This window comes from Empidonax traillii, unplaced genomic scaffold (genome assembly GCF_003031625.1).
Source record: "Empidonax traillii isolate 1590-97213 ecotype Southwest subspecies unplaced genomic scaffold, ASM303162v1 scaffold40:size2234952, whole genome shotgun sequence".
NCBI lineage: Eukaryota > Metazoa > Chordata > Aves > Passeriformes > Tyrannidae > Empidonax > Empidonax traillii.
This window is the reverse complement of record NW_020955233.1, coordinates 1,984,196-2,005,144: the sequence shown is the minus strand read 5'-3', so window position 1 is coordinate 2,005,144 and position 20,949 is coordinate 1,984,196. Positions and strand designations below refer to the sequence as shown.

The 20,949-nt window shown below is 46.7% G+C and overlaps 1 protein-coding gene across 2 annotated transcripts in view; it reads right to left on the bottom strand.

Annotated features, from left to right (window-relative positions):
* Positions 1 to 5,458: 5,458 nt before the first annotated feature.
* Positions 5,459 to 20,949, bottom strand: part of INPP5D (inositol polyphosphate-5-phosphatase D) — a 52,583-nt gene continuing 37,092 nt past the window's right edge. Inside the window, exons 11-29 of one of the 2 annotated variants that reach the window (XM_027878365.1) lie at positions 20,708 to 20,814; positions 20,095 to 20,197; positions 19,113 to 19,309; positions 18,261 to 18,378; positions 17,669 to 17,765; positions 16,419 to 16,557; positions 15,673 to 15,781; positions 15,434 to 15,522; positions 15,107 to 15,188; positions 13,865 to 13,954; positions 13,612 to 13,725; positions 12,423 to 12,505; positions 11,994 to 12,081; positions 11,114 to 11,263; positions 10,426 to 10,519; positions 10,085 to 10,192; positions 9,336 to 9,608; positions 6,833 to 7,409; positions 5,459 to 6,100 (exon numbers count right to left, since the gene is read on the bottom strand). In XM_027878365.1, the coding sequence (XP_027734166.1) occupies positions 6,098 to 6,100; positions 6,833 to 7,409; positions 9,336 to 9,608; positions 10,085 to 10,192; positions 10,426 to 10,519; positions 11,114 to 11,263; positions 11,994 to 12,081; positions 12,423 to 12,505; positions 13,612 to 13,725; positions 13,865 to 13,954; positions 15,107 to 15,188; positions 15,434 to 15,522; positions 15,673 to 15,781; positions 16,419 to 16,557; positions 17,669 to 17,765; positions 18,261 to 18,378; positions 19,113 to 19,309; positions 20,095 to 20,197; positions 20,708 to 20,814 (2,621 nt within the window). In that variant the 3' untranslated portion in view covers positions 5,459 to 6,097. Of the gene's footprint in view, positions 6,101 to 6,811; positions 7,410 to 9,335; positions 9,609 to 10,084; positions 10,193 to 10,425; positions 10,520 to 11,113; positions 11,264 to 11,993; positions 12,082 to 12,422; positions 12,506 to 13,611; positions 13,726 to 13,864; positions 13,955 to 15,106; positions 15,189 to 15,433; positions 15,523 to 15,672; positions 15,782 to 16,418; positions 16,558 to 17,668; positions 17,766 to 18,260; positions 18,379 to 19,112; positions 19,310 to 20,094; positions 20,198 to 20,707; positions 20,815 to 20,949 lie in introns of those variants that run through there. The other variant, XM_027878366.1, reaches the window with a different exon arrangement.

The following is a 20,949-nucleotide window of genomic DNA, read 5'->3' as shown; positions in this document are numbered from 1 at the left end:
CCCTCGCTCCATTACGACATCCTGTCCAGCCTCACGAAGAAACTGCACGTTTGCTGGCAAATGTAAAAAAAAAAAAAAAAAATCTGTAACGGCTTGTTTCATTGCTCTATTTTTAACTGCTCAACTTCTGAAGTAATGCGTTAGGTAACTATATTACTGTAATTGAATTTGAAACTGGGCAAGATTCATAATGCTTTCTGTCTTGGACTACCTTCATTTTCTTTTGAGTAAATGAATGAGGATGCAATTATGACATCGTAACAGCATAAAATAGATTATTCACTAGATTATTAGACTGGAGGAGAGTGTGCTGCTGTCTGAGTTAATAATTGTTCATGCTCAGCTCTGTCTTTCCAAGTACACAATGCATGAGGTTCTGCGTGTTCTCTATGAAACTAATTGTAAGCACACAGCCTATTCTATTCTGCTTGTGCATCATAAAATCGGACATTTAAAAATCTAAAATCACTTGTAGCTGTAAGCTTAAATCCTAATTCTATACGTATAGCTACTGAAGTGCTGAGAAATTCACCCTGTCAGATCTTCGCTACCTCTTAATCCTCTGCAGAGAAAGAGGAAAGCAGACATGAGGCAGGACAAAAAAGGGGGAAGGCAGAGACACAGAAAGGCAGGGCTCAGACTTGGTAACTCCTCTCCTGAGGCTTTTACCTTGGCCTTAATATATAATGAGCCCCAAAATCCCTCACGGCCCTTGAACTGCCAACCCTCTGCTTTCTTTCAGCCTCTCCCACAGAAAGCCTTCAGCTCGTCTTTAAGAGCAGACTTTTCTCACCAAAACTGGGAGGGAAAAGAATTTTCCACTATGTCTTTCAGCAGGGCAGGAAAAAGAACTAATGTGAGCAGAAATGACATGGGAAAAAGAAAAGGTGTGTCCTCAAGGATTAGGTAAATTACTTCAAACGTTGTACATGCTTCACTGTTTACAGCAACTGCTAGAGTGATCCAAGGGAAGGACTTTGATTAATTATCATCTGTATATGTTTGATTTTAAAAGTAAAAACTGTGCCTGCAATGAATATTTTACTCCACATTCACAGAGGCAAAAGCAAGGCTTCTTTCTGCTGGAGACGTGTCCAGCTTTAGCCAGCACATTTCAAGAAAAATTGAGAGTGTCAAAGCAACCTCCCAGGAGTGACCAGTATATAGAGAAGATTTGATTCTGAAGAAAGATTTGGGCACTTGGAGTTGTTTATTCCAACGAGGAGAAGACTGATGGGAAGCATGACAGCAGCGTGCAAACATGGTGTGTCAGATAATTAAGACAGTAACCTGATCTGCTTGTTCACATGGGACAGGATTACACCAAAGGGGCCTAAAATATATTCACCAAAATATGCCCACTAGAGATGATTCAGCTTTGCTTTGGATTTTCGAGTGCACCTTTGAAAAGAGGGAAAGTGTCCCACACCTGGTCATTTTCTTTGTGCTTACAAGCTGTAACGTCAAGATGCAAACTACTGTAAAGTGTGGGGCAGACATCACTTCTGTGCTAACTCTCCTTTCTGTTGCAAAGTCTTTGCCTTTTTTTTCCAATCTCTTTGCTGCCTCTACTTCCTTCCCTTTTCTGAGTCAATCTGTTTCTATCAGAGACAGCTTTTACCCACCTCCTTTATGCTGGAGTCTCTCTCATTCCACAGAGTCCCTCCTTTGCTTGTTGCTTGTCTGCAACCTTTCTGCTTGTTGCTGGACACTGTCTTCTTTATCCACTCCTGTTTATCCACTCATTCCTGAGCCCAGCATTTACTACCCTGTTCTGTGCCATCTTAATCTCTATTAGTTATGGTATAATCTAATACTTCATGGTACGAGAGATTAATTTATACAATCCAGACAAGACCTTGGGAAAAAATGCGATAAAGTGTTAATAATAACAACTGTAACGTGTAGCAGATTACCAGCCCTGGCACAGAATGGTCTGGGTTAAATAGAATCACACAAGTATGGAACACTTGAGGCTGGATGGGCTGCTGGAGATTGTCTAGTCCAAGCCCCAAATCTCAGCAGGCTCATGTCTTGTCTTTGTGATGTTTCCTGCAATACTGGGGGTTGAGAATACAGTTTTGATTACAGTTTCCTACAGAAGAATGTCAGTCAGTTTTGATCTAAAAGGGTACACTGAAGTTTTGATCTAAAAGGGTACACTGAAGTACCCTTTAGTGTAGCTGTCTTGGGTGCTAGAGCAAGGATTACCTGCAAATAAAATTAACGAAAAAGAATAATGGTAATGAACCGAGAACAGAAGTTCAGGGAAATCTGGTGATGCATAATGAGATAATGCTTTATGATGGTGCATAACAAGATAAAGCAGAAAAAATAAAGCAAATTACGGTAGGCATAAAGAAATCTCTCTCTTCTGTCAGACTGTGAAACAATTTCTGAGAGACTTCAGAAGTTTAACACAAAATGCAGCCCTAAAATACTTCCTATTAGGAGCTTCATTTGGAACACCACCATGCACACACTGTGGATCTTTTTCATATTCATATTCCTGTGAATAATAACTTGATGTTTGCTTATATAGAGAAAGAACTCCTTGTACCTCTCCAGCTAACACCTTTTCAGCACAAGGGAGATTTGGCACATGAGTGAAATGAGTATTTGGATTGTTCTGCAGCGCTTGCATAACAAGTCCTTCCGTGGGCCCTGCAGGGCCACCCTGGTGACTGCAGCACCTCTTAGGTGGCAGATGGGAGGGCAGAGATGGAGTCTTGTTGGCAAATGTCCCACGAGGTAAAGTGTGGCTTTCTCTCAGGCAGAGATTAGGGAAACAAAAACTAAGTATCTGGATACTGTCCATTTCCAACCATTCTGCTGCCATCCGGGGCCATGGGTTGTGACATTCCTGGGAACTGTCCTGTGTCACCTTGATCAGTTCGTCCTGGCTAACACACAAATATCTGAGTCTTCACAATGTTACAAAAATCAGGAGCTTTGTCTGGGGGTGAATCAATTCATTTTTGGACAATCCTTCAGTCACATGGACTATTACTGTACTACCACAAGAACAACAGAAAAATGTGCTAAAATTGTAGCAAGCCTTTCATTTTAGAAACAAATGAAAGGATAGTGACTCTGGTTAGTTTTAAGCTGTACAGGAAAAGGGTGCTTGGCCCCAGTATGTTGCAGGTATAAGTAACGTAATTCCTAATGTCAAAATTATCCCCTCGCTGTTTTGGAGGGAGTAACTCACCTTCATTTGCTTTGCCTTCTATTTTTCCTCCTTCAGCCATCTTCTGTAAGACCCCACTTTTACCAGGTAGGAAACATGTAGCCCACAACAGCATTTTAGAGAAAGCTTTAACAGTGTCCTGTGATGGTTTTACTGCTGAGAGGACCAGTGAGCTGGTGTTAGATGCATCAGGTGCAGGCAGGAAACAGGGTTGCTTGAAGTTACTGTGTTCTACAACATCCCATCCTGTGGCTGGGAACTTAAAGCATTTCTGATAGCTGGGTCTCCATGGAAATAAGTACAAAAAGACTCCTGCTATTTTAAGGACATAAAATAAAGGATGCCCGAAGGTTACAGATAGACACTGCATCTGGGGGAAATCAGCACATTTTTTGACAATTCATACCCTTCAGTTCACTCACACTGCCTGTACCACCTGAACTGGACAACAGGAGAGAAGGCAGAGAAATGTGCCTGCGTTGGCAAGAGTCACAGGCCCAGGATGGAAGAGAAAGCACAAGCTTTTGCTCAGTCCTGGTTTCATGTGGTTTGAGGCCCGGGCAGGAAAACCAGTAGATATCATCTTAAAGGCTTTGTGACAGAAATCAAAACCAATGCAAACCAATCATAAGCACCAGACTAATTTGTTAAATCCAGTTTTCTAATATTCACACCTGGCAAGCTCCCACAGCTGGTGTTACCAACACTACCACCTCAAGGACAGCCAGTCTTGCCATAAAGACAAGTCCTGTGCAGTGTCCCACTACTTGTCCCCCCTCTGCTCCACTCCATGTCTAAGTTGTTCACCTGAGAAGTCTCTCATCTGCAGAGGCTTCAGAAAGCTCATTACAGAGCCTTCCTTTGAACATGATCCACCTGCAAAAATCTCGGTGGCATTTGTCATCATTCCATCAGACTGTCTTTGGAACCCCAGATGGGTAAGTAATGCATTATCAGGGGAATAATAATGTATTTTTTTCTGCTGGAAACTTGGCAGAGAGCTTCTCTTCTCCCCCAGCAGCACACTTTTCTGAAGGAGAGGCCAAATAAAGTACCTGGATTTTTTTTGTTTGTTTTTAGTAAGTCCAGTGCTCTCAAACTCTGCTCATCTGCAAATCTGTGCCCAACTTAAGCAGCATCAGGAGAATGTTTACAAAAAAGCTATACTTGCTTTATATCAAGTTTTAGTTTGTAAACTTTGGGGAATATATTTTCTTTTCTACAGCTTAGGAAGTCATTGGCTAAACACAGAAAATCTGAGCTTTTCTTATTGTTGAGAAGTTAAAAACTTTTTGTAGAGAGCCTGTCACATCTCCATCTCCACACACACACAGGAACACCCCTCTGAATTACCAGGCACCAATCTAACTTTCCACATCAGACAGAAAACTCACCTGTTCCAGGGAGCTTTTACTCTGTGGCCAAACAAGTTCTTCTGCAACCTGGAAAAGTGAAATGCTCCCCAGGCCCAGGGAAATACCACAGCCACTGAACTCTGGGGAGAGGGCTCTGCTGAATAAAGCCAGGGCAATGTAAGCTCGCGGTCTGCCTTGCTGATTTGTAGGTTAGGGAGCCAGGGGCTTCAGTAATGATACCTTGAAACTCCACCCTGCATGGCAGAAAAACATCTCCTTTTAAAAGACTTCTGCCTTACCGTTTGTCCTCTTCCACACATTCTCCCAAGCCTGTGCTTGGCCTCTTCTGCTGCAGTAGAATTACTGTACATGTTTTACACTCATATAATTAGTACCTGCCAACAGGGGCTATAATTTTCAAGCCAGCTGTATCCACAGAGGGTCTGTGCACACAGACAATTGTGTCCTCAGTTGTTTTTGGTGTATCTTCTCCACTCTCCTCAGTGTCTCTTCTGGGCAGGGACTACTGTCACTAAACGAGCTGGTGTAACACTCGACTAAAGCTGCACCGTGAGGCAGGCAGTTCGAAATTTTCAGTAAAGAATGGTCAGAAAATTGACTATTTTATTATTTTTAAGTAATCAACATGGAAACAATAGCCATGAGTAAGTCACAACAAGCATAACCCAGTTGTAATCACAGAATTAACACTTTACATGAACATAACAGAACTGACAAGTGTGTTAACATCATTCAGTCACTGAGCACACATGTACAGTAAGGTCAGCATTAATCTGTTAGGAATGCTACACAATCAGCCGGCCAGTGTCCTTCCAAAGCAGAGTGCTTGCTGTCAGACAGGCCGGGGGGACTCCGGAGCTGCACTCCGAGGCTGCCCGTGGGTCCTGCCTCTCTGTTTGTTGGGGTATAAAAGCACGGCCGCTGGAAGGAGGAGGAGCCGCGGTGCCTCACCCGCTGCGTTCCCTGAGCGCGGCAGAGCAGAGCAGGGCTGGCTCTGCTGACACTGCATGACCTTCATCAGTAGCTGCTACTCACACTCTTTTCCCTCCCCTAATTCCTTGCTCCGTGGCCAGGACATGCTTTTGGAGCTGTACCGCTTTCAAGATGCTTTCTTTTACACATCACTCTTTAATAGGAATCCTGTAACAAAATAGAAATCTTGCTTTTGTAGAAAGGAGTTCTCTAAATCCACCCCTCCCACCTCCTAGTCCTTACAAACCGTACCTTCCTCTTTTTCAAAACATTTACTAATGCATGTACTTGGCCACTGCCTCTTAATGGAAGAACCAAAGTGACACTGAAAAGGATAACTTGCACTCAGCATTGTGGTCCTGGCTCCTCTTGATCTGAGCAACACAGGATAAACTTCTCAGCTAGAACATCTTCATAATCACAGGGAGGGCTCCACCCTCAAAAATAAAAATCCTCAGTCTTTTTAGAACCAGACCAGAGGACATGAGTGAACAAAGCAGTAATCTCCATCGTTCTTCCCATCAGGATTCCTCCTCGGATGCCGGCTGCTGCGTCATGTTCACTGTAGAGAAAAGAGAAGACATCAGCTTGTCTACTGTCAGTTCTACAAGTTTTGATGAAGAAGTCAAAAAACATCCTAGAGCTTGCTCAAGTGGGCTTTTTCTCCCAAACACACTTACTAAGGCCTCCCCTGCTCCTTCTCATCTAGCTCATGGTGTTCTGGTGAAAAAAAAAACAACAAAAACCAGACCAAACCAAGCCACAACAAAAAAACCCCACCGGCCCAGAAAAGTGTAAGTGTGATTATTCCTGTAGAGGGTCCAGGAGTGTTTTTGGGCACTGCTGTTCTAAGTTGCTAAGTGTTTACCACTAACTACTTTTAATTATCTTTTTATTAGTTAGAGCAAGGCAAATCTCTTGCCAGTACTGTGGGTTTGTGCTTTCGGGCCAGGTCTGGGCATTCTCAGGAACGACACAGGGTGCCCCAAACAAGCCGTAACAAGGTACTGACTACTTGCATTCCTCTTGTGGCCACCAAGCTTAAACAGTTCAACAAAAGTTAAAAATTCATGCAAAGCTAAGGCCATAGTTTCACAACACACCCTCTTCTGCAGCAATAGCTTTACAATGCTCCCTGCAAAGCCCTTGGGTTTGTGGGACAGTGCTCTGAGCTTGGATAGCAAATATGGAGTGAGGACTCAGTGACTAAGCCAGTACTACTCTAGTCATGTTCTGCAGTGACCCCACAGCGTAATGCACCTTCCCCCCTGCCTTATTCCCACGAGGAACACACCGGTGTGGTTGTCCTGCCCACAGGTCCCTCCTCTGTCCGGTGCTTCCCAGAGTGTGGCAGCTCCGAGCTGTCCCGGTAGTCTCGGCCCTTGGAGTTCTGCATGTCCAGCACCGCCCGACTCTTCGAGGGGAGAGGCGGCTTGTTCTGCTGTCCCTGGGTGCTCGGGTTGACTTCAGCCCTCAATGGCTTCACTAGTTTCTTGAGCGGTGCCGAGTTTTCCAGTGGTGTTGTCACCTTCAGTTTGCCTTGGCTCTTCTCACCTGTATTCTTATCTTCCCCCTGGCCGGAGCAGGTGTAGGACCGGAATCGCTGTGTGGGGACCAGGAAAGGTGGGGACGGCTGTTTGCCAGGGGTCTTGCTGCCCTCAGGCTCCTGTGGCTTTGGGAGATGACAGCTCTGCTCAGGCAATGGCAGCTGCTCTTTCCGCAAGGCCTTGGGGTATTCCTGCTCTTTCTTGGGAACCACCTTGCCCTTGGAGCCCATGGAGCCATACAGAGGATTCTCAAACATCTCCGGCCTTTGCTGTCCTTCCTCCAGAAGCACAGGCTCTGCTGTGGATTTCCCCAGTTCAGGTGGCCTACGGTCATCAGAACAGTGTGTAAGGGAGACTTGTAAAGAGCAGGCAAGAGACACTGACTGATTTAGAGACAAAATGAATAGCAAATGAGCCTGATAAAATTAAACTGACTGTGTAAAGGGGTAACAAGAAAACAAACTCAGGGAGAGAGAACAGGATTGTGCATTGTTTTTACTTTGTTTAATCATTAAGAACATGACAGCAGAGAGCAGATATGCAGGGCCCTGTATAAACTCCCTGCTAGGCTACAGTCCCGTCAAAGTGATACTTGGCTTCTCTTTAAACAGAGATAAGCCACTGAGCCAGACTGTGCCAAGTGCTTTGATGGCTTTGCAACACACACAAATCTGAATTTGAATATTAATAAGAATCTTCAGATCTGTCGGACAGGATGGCTGTCTGGAGGCTTAACGTAAGAGCTCACATCATCCTGTAACATTTTACAACTAGGTCAATCTCCTCTTGCTACCAACGCAGCATGGTATTCCTAACGAAGGGATAAACCTCCTTACTGCACCCAAATGCACAATAGAGGAATAAGAGCTCTATCCTGTAGAGTGAGACAACTCCTGTGTGTTCCCAGTGGAGCCCCCTGAGCAGCAGCTCAGCCTGGAACGAGAGCACAGCTGCCAGAGGGACATGGCAGCTTTGGGGGTTTCTGTCACGCCCTGGTGGGGCAAGGCTTTAACCTGGAGAACCACCCCAGGGCTTAAAAAACCAGCCCCAGTAGCACTGAGCAGAGGGGAACAGGGGTGGGTGGCACGTGTTCCTTGGGTGCCTTCAGGTGAGTTGTGTTCCTTGCTTCAAGCTGTGTTCAGGACTCAGGAGAGGCAGGAGCAGAGCTGAGAGCATGGCTGGAGCACTGCAGGGTCTGAACTGCAGAGTGTATCCTGAGCCCCAGCCCAGGCTCACAGAGCAGCTGTCGCTGTCAAAAGGAGGTCTGGAACAAGGACACAGATTGCACACAGGCACTGGGGTGAAGCTGCCTCATCACTTTACTAAGTTGGGTAGGGCTGGGATATTTTCAGCTGCCAGATGGAAATTCTGCATCAAGGCTTGTGATAGATGCAGCACATGGATTCTGGCTTCTTAGCAAGCTGGATGTTTGTATAGTAGTGCAATAATGCAGTGAAAGTACTTCACATATGACACTTGAAGGAGCTCTCCTTCCCATCCAGGGGAAAGATCTATGCCACACTCTCCCCTTTTCTCTTTTGTTATTACAGTCAACTCTGTAATCTTCTCTTTTTCTCTTGGTAGAGAATTAAACCTCTATCAGGCTGAGAGAGCTGGGGTTGTTCATTCAGAAAGAAAGAAGACTCTGGGGAGACCTTACTGTGGCCTTCCAATGCCCAGAGGAGACTTACAAAAAGGAGGGAGAACAACTGTTTACACAGGCAGATAGTAACAGGACAAGGGGGAGCAGTTTTGAACTAAAAGAGGAGAGATTTAGATTAGATTTGGGGAAGAAGCTCTTTACTCAGAGGGTGGGGAGGCCCTGGCACAGGTTGCCCTGAGAAGCTGTGCCTGCCCCATCCCTGGAATTGTTCAGGGCCAGGCTGGACGGAGCTTGGAGCAACCTGGGCTAGTGGCAGCTGTCCCTGCCCACGGCAGGGGGTGGAACGAGACGGTCTTTCAGGTCCCTTTCAACCCAAACCATTCTATGATTCTAAGATTCTATTGTTTAGTTGTAAGTTTAACTTACATATTTTTGGCTTTCCTTTTACAATGGTCTGAGGAACTACTACACTTGTTTTCTTTGAGATGTCTGCACTTGTGACCTTTACTTATCTTTTTCTAATTCTAGAGGTAAAATATGGAAAGAATATGCTGCAGGTTGAACTCTTCATATAGATAATGAAAGAGTGACAGTGCAGAACAACAGGAGAGAGTGGCCCAGCCCCAGTGCAAAGCTCAAAGACTCACAGGAACTCTTGACTCCGACCGCAAATGCTTCTGTTTGCTGTGGGCTGGAGGGATGGCTTTGGGGATAGAGGTGACAAGGATGGCGATGTGGAGGACGAGGGGCTCTGTCCCATCAGGGAGGTGGTTTCTTTGGGCTGCTGCTCGTAGTTCCAGAGAGAAGGTGGCTGGTCTGCTGAAGGTGTCTGCTTAAGCTGGCAGGTTGCAGAGGGCTGCTGAGAGAAGGGAGCCATCCCCAGGTAGTTGGGGTTGCTGATGTCCGTGGGGGTGGAGCTGCTAAACAGAAGAAATACTGTTAGGGAGGTACACAGATACACTTGGGTTTTTGTCTCCCTGCCAGCTACAAAGGAGTTAGTGCCCACAGAATGCTTAGATTCAATACCACCTACTTTTCTTTTTTTTGTCACTTGCTTCAGAATCAGAAAATAAGTGGGAGTCCTGTTAGTGCCTCCCTCCCCTGGGTCACCAGAGAGGAAGCAGCTGGGTCAAGGCCACCTCCCCCAGCCCCAAAACAGTTCCTCTGGCTGTGGCAGACACTTCCATTTCCAGGCTGCAGAGAGCATTCAGGTTCCGCAGCCACATCCAGGGGCTTTCACGAGTTTCGGAGCCCAGCAGGAACTGCCTGCAAAGAGCCTTTGTGAAAGCGGGGCTTACCCCGACTCATCCATCCTATGACTCTTGGGAAGGAAAAGACAGGCAGTTTGAGCACAGGTTCCCACCCCAGGCTGGCAGAGGCAAAGCAGCAAGGTTACCGTAGGATCTCCTCCTTTCCTGCGGTGTCTGGAGAAGGAGAAGCACTGCCCCAGTAGCGAGCCACGGCTGCCGCCTCTCTGGCCATCAGATGAGTAGATTTTGACTTTCTGTTGGAAATAAAAGGGCCCTTTATAAGTGGGGTTCAGGGACCTGGTCTGGCTAATGCATTCTCAGCTTTTGAAGCTTTGGGCAGAGCAGCATTGACCAGTCCTGACCAGAGAGCCACAGAGCAGCTTCCCAGTGCTCACCACCCCCTTAATGCTGCTCCCATGGTGAGCCTAGCTTTGCTTTTATTGAGCCAACCCTTTTTCTGGTACTGACTTATCCTCTTGCCCTTTACCTGTTAGTCTGATCCCACTCTTTGTTAGGCTCTAAATTGCAGATGTTCCTTGTTTTCTGCCCAGCAATTTCATCACGTTCGATCTTGACAAAATCTGAAGGAAAGGAAAGGCATAAAAGAGTGTTTTGGCAGCTTCAGAGTCCGCCCAAGTTTTGTGTGTTACTACTTGTATTAAGGCATCTCTCTCTGTCCATCAGAATGATAGACAGTTTTTAAACTGTTGTTGCTGTTATGTTTTCAACTGCCCACTAATACCTGTAACTCTTGTTGACAAAGGAAGAAATGTGTATCTTGAAATACAAAGGTTTGTGATCCTTTAGCTAAGGAACTGCTCCTTCAGAGCCTCACTCATCACCTTGTCATATAGCCATTACAAGTGGAAGTTAGATATCCCCATTCAATAAAACCAGTATTAGTGACAGACAGGGGGCTCTCTCAGTCTGCCAAATTTACTTGAATGATGAAAAAAGATACCCAAATCGAATTGCTCTGTCTCTCTGAAAGAGTACAGGTATCCTCCTGAGAACTAACAATACTCACAGCTCCTTTCAGTCAGCATCAAAGGCACTTGCCTCTTTGGGACTATAAGCACTGCAGGGGTAATTTTCACTTTCTTGACAGTTATCAGAAATCTTTCGAGGTGAATACTCTCTAGGGTGAGCATTGCAGAGATGATGACATTCCTTACCATACAGTTTCTCTCTCTGTTTCCCTTGTGATGTTTGCAACTTGATTTCACCTTGGAAGACTCCTGTTTTCTCTCCATGGTGTGTCAGCACAGTATGGATAGGAGCTAAGGATTCTGTTGCTTCTATTCTCAGGGCAATGCAGCCTTCCCCTAAAAGACAACAAGGAGACAATGAGCCTGAGACTGAGGAAAAAAAGCACTGAAATCTCTTGTGTCATCTACTGTCGCCGTGCTGACAGGGCTGTGATTACTGGAGAGAACCTGCTTTGGATCACAGCAAGGAGTGGATTATCTCCTGAGAAATCAGGGGCATTCATTTCACTTCCCATATGTGTGAAAGATTTGGGCGCTGGAGATACCTGAGGGTGACTGCAGTGTTCTGAGTTTCCATTCCTGGTAAGGAAAACATGAGCCTGTGGCTGCTATTTCAGTTAATGGGATTTCAGCAAAGAGCCTTCTGTGGCCAGGGACTGCAGTCTCTGGCTGCTGAGAATCTGGAAGCCAGCAGCACTGCCAAATCCTTTTCTGTAGCCAGCAGAAACGCCTCAAGTAAGTGCAAGTGAAACAGGATTTGTATATTCTGAATAAACCCATTTGACCAGACTGACTCCTGATTTAATTCCTGTACTTTCTTTTTAAGCCACTGCTCTGTTAGAGCTGGTAAACCTCACATAGGTTGTGGCTTCATATTTCTCTAATCAGAATTACCTCACAAACTCTCGTCCATAGTGTATTTTTGTGTATGTTGAATTCCAAGTCAGAAGTCAGAGCATCACAGATGTTCTGCAAGAGTTACTTCTGTTCTCTCCCACTCTTTCAGCGGTTTGGAAGAATCTAAGTAGATTTTGACTCATGCAGAAGTTCAGAGCTAAGCACTTACCATAAGATTCATCACTGTCTGATGACTTAATGCTGATGAGGATGTGTTGATCCAGTAGGTATTCCGGGTCTGAAATAATTGGGGTCAGCTGCAAAGACAAGTTCAGGGGGGTCAGTACGATAGATGGGCTACAGGAGCACAGTTGTCCCCGTGCCTCAGTCTCAAAGGAGCACAGTGCTGCTGGACAAACCCCTGAGGGGATCATTCACCTCCAGCTCAGTCTCTTTGCTGGCATTTGGAGACCTGTGGGAGAAGACTGCACGCTCTTGCTCCCAGCACAGCAGAGGGGATGCTGCAAATCTAACTCATGGGATGAACTGCAGTTTTCTCCTGCTGTGCAGGCCTGAAAATTTCTCTAGGAGGAAGAGATCTGGACTCTGATTACAGTCTGTTCCCAAAAATCTGTTTGGCTGTTGTTACAATCACTACCTTTGGAAGTGCATCGACGAACTTTACCACAAGCTCCCCTTCATTCCCATCCTCATTTTCTCCTTCCTGGCTCTTTACAAAACCTGCAAAGGGACAAGAAAGGAGTTTACCAGAAGAGAGACAGCAAGAACTAGGCTACAAATCCTTTTCACATGCCACGCTCCAAAAGGCCTACAATTATTTTCCCACTTGGACACAGATTTTAAAATTATTAAGAAGCTTAAAGCCTGAGCTTTGGGTGAATGTTTACACAGTAAATTTACAAGTGATTTTACTGGAGCATTGTTAAATGGTTTAATTTTACAGTTAAACTTGGCACTGAACAGCTCAGTGCATACATGGACTGGAGGATAAGAACATGACAGCTCTTCCTACGCCACTCAAGATAGCACACTTTTGAAATTCTAATTTAAGATTCATAATACACTGTTTCCATAGAAATTTATGCAAATTTTGATACAGCCAAAAAATAATCTTTTATGGAACTGTCTCTTCCACCGCGCTCTGACATGCGATAATGTGATGAAACAAACACCAGAGCACACTGTCCCACTTACAGGAGCAGCCCTGGGATGGGGAATGGCTTCAAAAACCCCAGCAAGGGCAGGGAGGATGGTGTTACATAAACAGCTGAGACTCAGCCCCACAGCACAGGACCAGGGAGGGAAATCTGCAGCATTGGGGGGACACGGTCCCACTTACACAGTCAAATCACTTGCTTTCCTTTCACTTTTAGCTGATCCTCTGACTTATTCTTCGTTAAACCACGGTAATTCAATTATTTAAAATTATTTTTAATAGCTTAATGCAGGTGTGTTATTTTGGAAGCACCTGATTTTGTAGCGGGCACAGTTAGACATTTAATCAATCCCATTTGCTAAGTAGAAATCTGTGTGATGAACAAGAACAACACGTGTTTCTCTTCAAGAAGGAAACGATCAGATTGCCAAAGAAGATGGAAGAACTGGTGAAAGGCAATTGGACTACAGCTCCCTTGGCTTTGGGGTTTGGATTATATGGCTGACAGTATGGGCTGACTTGTAAACTACAACAGATCTTTAGGACACCCCTTTTTTGCATTGTAACAAGTGATCCACACGGCTACTTTTTTAGATCAAAGCAAGAAGGGGAACTAATCCAAACAAGCAGAAAACTTTGACAGAAGTAATAAGGATGGGCAAACCCCTACTTTCTAAGCAGCTAGAATGAAACTCCATGTAAAACTTGGTCTGGGACTTGGTCTTCAGAGTAGCGTAGCAGTGCAGGAACTCTATCTCCCCTTGGGAGTCTGTGTACTTGGAGTCTAGGAAAGAGGAAGGAGATAAAGAGAGGGCATTTTGAAGTGGACTCTTCAAGACTCATCTTTTTCTTTCTGCATATACAAAGCACTACATTTTGCATCCCAAGGTGAAGACGGCACACTAGCACCCAACCCGACTGACCGTTCTTGGAGACGAACTGTGAACTCACTCCGACTTCAAAGGTGGCAAAAACAGGACTGTGGTCACTCGTCATGATGTCAGTGGTGCAGCCTGCCAGCAAGAAAGGGAGGATAGTTACTGCCCCACTCCAGGGAGACCTCTGCCACAGAAATACTGGGTGGGAACTTTCCAGAAAACCTCACAGTCGCTGTGGTAACTGTCTCTAGTCAAAGGTGTTTCTTTACATAATCCCAGTCAGAAGGCAGGAAGGTAACTCTTTTGCCAGAACACAGAAAGATTTGATTAATGGACCCAGTTTTACTGTATCATTTTGCAAGCGACTGTCAGTGGTGGATTCCCCCAGCACAAAAAGCCCTTGCAGGCCTCCCGGTCGCCTCTGCAACAAGCACAGCTAATTAAAGCTCTAATGTGGCAGGAAATCACACAAGAATACACTGGTGCAACTTCAGTGCTACAGAGCAACTCCTGGCATAAGTTAACAGTGAGCGAGCAGGGCCTGATTTGCCCTGAGCACACACTGAGATCCAGCAAGCCCACTCTTTATCTAGAGGTGCATATTCAACCACACACCCTGGCATCATTTGCTCCGTGATCAGATCAGTCCTCCTGATCCCCCAAGAGAGCCCTTTTCTCAATCCCATGAATAAGAAACCTTCAACATCATACTCAGATGCTCAGTCCTACATATAGCCACTGACATTTCAGAAACTGGTATCTGAGTCTTTTTTTAAACAGGTCTTGTGGGTTTTCTCTCTTCCCTGCACTGCACTTTTGTGATGCTTCTCAACAGGAAAGGGAACAGGCTCTCGGTACCACACAGTCCTTCTGGCACATGATTTGATAGAAGAGAGATGTTTGCAGCTCCAGCCTCTGCAGACTGGGCTGTGCACACAGGGTGTGCCCTGCTGGCACCACCAAGTGAGGAGTTCCTGGTGGTAACTGCACAGGAAAAGTGGTGGTTGTTGCCAAGAAATATTTGGTGTAAAGTGATCTTACAGCATGGCCTAGAGCTGGACAGCTGAAGCTGTTCGAGTGGTGTTCTGCACATAAAAGAATAACAGAATTAATTCTCAACCCTGGAGGGTTACAGGCAGAGAGATTTGGGTCTCCACTGCCTGGTTTTAACATCAGGTCTCTCTATGCTGAGTGCCTGGCAGTGCAGGGAGATCCTGCAGACTGTGCTCTGAATCATTTCCGTTTCAGACTGATTGCCTTGCTATCTGCAATCTGTTATCTACCCACCATAGGACTGACACACAACGTGCACCATGGGGTAGGATTTCCAGAGCACTCGATCACACCAGGATGGCAAATTGTACTTCATCTGAAAAAAAAAAAAAAGAAGAGAAGTGATGTCAAGAAGAAGGGAAAGGACTAGTTCACCAAAGGACAGGAAATTCACTCCCCCAAGCATCACATATATGTGTCAAGTCTGTTTGTTTGTATTGACTGCTTTTGAAACGTCACAAGGGCAGGAAATGCAGAGATTGGTTTAGGAAATTTTCTTCTGTGGGAGGTACTTTCCCTGCTCTGCCATGTACCTCAGAAGGGAACTCAGCTTTCACCTACCCCTGTGGCTTTCTGCTTGGTGTAAGCGTACTTCTCCCGGGTGCCTCTCTCAAAGCGGTAGGTTGGAGCAAACGTGATTTCTTCCTCCTCTGGAACAGGGAGAGAGAGCTCTGTCACAGCCTGACCCATGGGCAACCCTCCTCTGGGCAGCACAGCCCATGCACCTGCCCCACATCAGGGCTGGCAGAGAGAGTTGGTGGGAACGGGAAAGGCACCTGCCAACAAAGCCAAAACCTCACCGAACTGCAGGAACACCTTTTGGTCTTTCCTCTCGAGGAGAAGCTGGTCGAAAGCCAGCAGCTCCGGATACTGCTGCTGCCTGATCTTCTGGATAATGTTCTCTGCTTCCTGCCAACAGGGAAACAGCAGAGCTGCAGATGATGCAAAACCTTCTTATAAATACTCCCTTCTGTGGTGAACTGGCAAATGCTCCTGAACTGTTTCACAGAGCTGTACCCCTGCCACTTCCCCACCTTTCCCTTCACGGAGAGGCCCCAGTTCTTGCTGCGTGGATGAACATTTGTCTATCAAAACAGGCATCAGAATGCCCACACGTCCCCTACACAAGCACACACACAACCACATGCACATCAACACCAGGCTTGCTGTTGTCTCCCACCTACTGAAACGGATCCAGTATTTATGATGCCTTGCCCGTTCCTGAAGGCCTGTTCTGAGCCATTCCAATCTCATCAAACAGAGCAGAAAGGCAGATGCTTGTTCACAGTGGGAAGGGAAGTTGGGAGGTCTGGGGAAGCGAGGCTGCCTGAAGCAGCAAAGTCTGCCAGATGGCATTCCTTGGGTCCATTAATCCTTGGAGAGGGCAAAGGGGATTTCCTTACTTTCCCTCAACTGGCGCCACACTCACACCCTGGGGATCCCTTCTGTCTCCTCTCTTTGTGCCACGTTGCCCTAGGCTGGAGAAAGACAGAGATGCCCTGGCAGCACAGAAAGCTGCCCCTGCAGGGTCACGCCCATCCCTCACCGCCGGGGGCTGCTCCACGCGGTAGTTCAGGTCCCCCAGCCAGAACAGGTGAGTGAAGCGGTGAGTGATGTTAAACGGACTCAGCTTCTTATCTCCCAGCGTCAGGAAGCGCAGGATGCTCGTGTAGTTCTGGTTGCGTCTGTCAAGACAAGAAACATCTGCCTGACATACTAAATTGCCACGCAATTCCCAAGTGCCTGGGTTGGCAGGGGCTGCTGCTTTCCCAGGCAGGAACCGATGCAGCTCGACAGCTCGAGAGGAGCATGTCAGAAACTGAGAAGTTGCCACCCCAGCCCCGTGCTGCTCCTCAGACAGGCCCAGGGAATGTGCTCCAAAGCCACTTTTTCTGCCTCCCAGGGCTCTCCCTTTCCAAGCTACATGTCCTAGAAACCCAGCATTAGATTGTTGCCTTTAGATTTCAGCAGCAAACACATAACTAGATTTTGGCAGTTATTCCAGACCCTGGAGAACCCTTCCATAGGAGTTAACTCCATCAGTGGCAAACACCCTGTGCAGAAATCCCACACCATCTCTGTTGTGGACTGGGCAAGATGGCAAAGCCAAGATCTTGATTTCAAGTCCTCTTTGCTTTCAAAACCAGTCCTTTTCAAGAGCTCTGGCTCCGCCCAGCGCAGGCACAGATCTCCCACTGGTGTCAGAGCTTTGCCTTCCAGTGCTGTGCAGAACCTGAACAGGTTAGACCAGGAACACTCCTTTCACAGCTGGGTATAGAGAATCAGCCACCATGGAGATACTCCTGTGCTACACACACCTCCCTCTCCGCATTCCTGACAGCTCTGCCTGGCAGGATCTTTCTCAGCTGTTCCCCAGGGCACAGCACAGCTCCTGTGCTCACAGCACTGCCTACAGTGAGGAGGCAGACAGTCCCCTTCAGCACATAATTCTGGGATGGGAAAAGCCTTCCCACATCTCTCCAAGACACCGTAGATCTGGGAACTGTTTTCCTCGTGCACTGGGCTTGCACAGCAGGTCACACAAGTCTTGTGTGAGACGTTTACACTCAGCTCTGAAATCATTTTGCTGGCTGTTTTCCCTGCACCCATGGCCACATAGCAGAAGCTCCTCGTTCAAATGCCTTCCCAGGAGACATTAACAATTTTTTTATGGTCAGGAAGACATGTTTGTGTCTGTCTAGTGAGCCCTCCTTCCAAACATGGCCCAGAGAACTTCATCCTGGGTCAACAGCCAGTTTTGAAAGGGGAGGATGTATCTTACCTGATGTATCTTACCTGTGTTTCTTTTCACTTCCCGAAGTCAAATGGCTGTTAACAAACCCAAAGGAGGTTCCATTAAACATGAATGACACTCCCACTGCTCCTTTATTACCTGGAAAAAGATAAGTCACAAATGTCAAGAAATCAATCCACCTCCAGGCTGAGTCTAGCGAAGATAATAACGCACCAAGCACGTCTTAAGCAAAGTGGAGGATGGAGAAGAGAAATAAGTTGATTTAATCAGCACAGAAAGAATTAGTACATGCAGTACAGATTGTGGCAACAAATTTATTAAGGATGCTAAAAAAACTTAGTTGAAAGAAAAGAAGTGCAGTTTCCCAGTGAAAGCCAAGAAAGAGCAACCCAATAGCCAGTCAAAAGTGTTTGCTGGGAATTTAAATGTATGTGTGTGTGCCACGTACACACACAAACAGCCTTCCTCTCTTACAGAGTAAGATGTAACCAGTGCTACGGGGATACAACTTTAGTACCACTGGTGCCACATAAATGTTCCAGAAGTCTTGTGGAGGAAGAGCTGTTCCATGTCAAGGAACATTTGGCAGGGACAGATCCCAGATCCCTGGATGGGGCCAGGGCTGCTCCTCACCCAGGGTGTTTGCGATGCCTGTCTTCACGTTGTCTGTGCAGATGTGGCTGATGCGATTCTCGTGTTCTGGCTTGGCCAGTACCACTATCCTGATGTTCCAGAGGGTATGGATAGCTATCTGCAGGGATGGGAAGGTTAGAGGTTACACTTCTGCACATCCCTGTGCAGGTGCACTACAGCTGCAGCCTTCCAACTCCTTCTGCAGTCCTTCTCCTACACAGATTTTCTTCCTGTGCTCAGGATATGTTTGCAGTCATTTTAATCAAAGGTGGGAGGAAGGACCTCGCTATTTTCTAGTGCTTTTTTCTAGCTGAACTCTGGATTACCTTGCTTGCACAAGATAGTTTCCCAATCACCATGAGAGCTAGAAGCCTCGTGGCTTTCCACATATGCTTAGATTTGTTTCTTGACATCACTGAAACTCATGAATGTCCAAACCTGGTCTTATTAAGTTTCAGTTTATTTCATGACTGTGCCTGTGTACTTTGAAAGTGCAACAGCCTAGGGCAAGATCTTGGCTACAGCTGGCTCAGGAGGTTTTACAGTCTCCCTTTTTTTTAAGGTCAAAATAACAGCACCACCTGAGTCAAGTTCTCAGCATCTGCCCTTGCTCCCAGCCTGGCAGGGTCCCTGCTTTGCCAGTGGGGGGTCACTGCCCATAGCACTGTGCCCATCTGACCAGCTCTAGGGGAGGATCCCACAGAGACAGTCAGTTCACTCTCCCTCATCCAAATGCAATGAGGGAAGAGGAGAAGATGTAGGCAAAATCCCACTTATTCCTGTTTTTTTTATTTTAACATGTACTCCCCTCATATGCCCAAGTTATGTGCAATAAGTGGAATAATCCCTCACCACTTTGAAGCTGATACTGGTGATTTCCTGCAGAGATTGCCTCAGGGTCTCCAGCCATTCCTTCTCCCCTTGGGGATCCTCCTGGGTGCCAATCACATAGATGTCATGTGGAATGTAGTCAGCAGTGTCGTCACGGGTCTTCCCCTGCCCCTTGGAGAGGAACCAGGAGGTGATCTTCTTTGGGGGAGGTGCTGCACCTTTTATTAACAAATCCAACACCAAAGGAAGTCAGAGTGTGTCCTGTCAAACCCAGGATGCAGATAAAGCATGGGGACAGAAATGACAGCCTTCACATTGACTCTACCACACATCAGTGTCGTGTCACACTCTTCTAAGATGACAAAGATGTTACCCCCACCTGAGTCACCAATGGAGTGACTCTGCTTTGGCCACTTTGCTCTGTTTCATCAGCTTACCAAAGCCAAGGCTAGCCAAGGGTAAAGGCAGGGAGCTGTACTCCCCCTGGCCTGCCACTGCCTTCACCTCACTCCTTAAGCATGACCAAGCAAAGACAGCTCAGCTCACAACAGCTGAATCAGGCTTTTCTCCCAAAATGGGCAAAAGAACTTAAATCCCACTGTCCTCAACTACACCTTGTCCCCTTCTCTAAATACTGCAGACCCTCAGGTCTCTTCCCAGGCTGGACACCAACCATCTTAGTCAGGGTCAGAGCAGCTGACAGGCAGGGGGTGGAGCTGCTCCTGTCATGCCTGCAAAGTGGAGGATGATGTTCCCTGGCACTGGAAGAATCCTTCAGTACCCATCAGGGACAACTTCATGGTCCTTTGGCTGGAGCCACGAGAAGTGTCAAACCACATGCAGCAATAAGTCTAGATCTCAGCTGTGAGCTGTGCCAGCGAGACAGCCCTGGTGTGCACATCTGCCAAGGAATACACACAAGTGTCTGGAGCTCACCCTGGCAGCTGAGCACACGTTTTGGCAAGTGTCTGAAGGAACATCCATGTCAGAAAGGAGCCCATACCCATATTCCAGGTCCCAATGAAGATGGTGATCATATCAGGCTCTGGTTGCTCTGAGTGTTTATTCTTCATCTGCTGCAGAAGCTGACAGAACCCTTCTCTCTTCTAGACAGGGAGGAGCAGAGACAATTAATGAGATGCTTAACTCCTCCAACACAACCTCCTGACAAACTAGCTGAACCAGGAAATTCCCAGCACACTTGAAGGGCATATTAGTCCTCCACCATCCTGAAACCTTCCAAGAGGCTGTCTTTCCTGTGGTGCTTTTTCAGGCACTTAGCCTTGCATTGCTCTAACAAGTGCTGAGCTGGTCAGGTCTCTTCTTCCCTCTTGTTTGTCTCTATGAGCCTTTTTGCAGCTGCCATCACAGAGTCCTTGCCTCTCCTCACTGTCCCCCTGCCCCAGTGACAGCCCCGAGCGTGGCTCTCCAGTACCTCTCTTTACACAGCACAGCTATTCATTTTCTGGATGTTTCCAGATCAAAAGAGCAATTTATTTTTTGCAAAGCCAAGTACCATCCTTCAGCAGTTCCTCTTTCTGCCAAGGAATGCCCAGTGTGCCACTCCCCCCCGGTACCTGCTCCAGGCTGGCAGGGAGGAAACACCGTGTACGTACCTTGGAATCAGAAAAAACATATTCCTTCCGCTGTGTTTTTTCTTTTTCTGTTTCCAGCACAATCACCAGCTTGTTTGGGAGCTTCTGGGACTTGATAAGCTGCAAGACTGAGCAGAGGCTGGGTGTCATGAGCTGCAGTCTCTGAGAGGAAGATCCCCCCAGACCAAGCAGGGCTTTGCTCTCAGGCTCAGGATCTACATGGGCTCTTAGGACTGGGGCCCACTTTGCTCCTCAGATCTGCT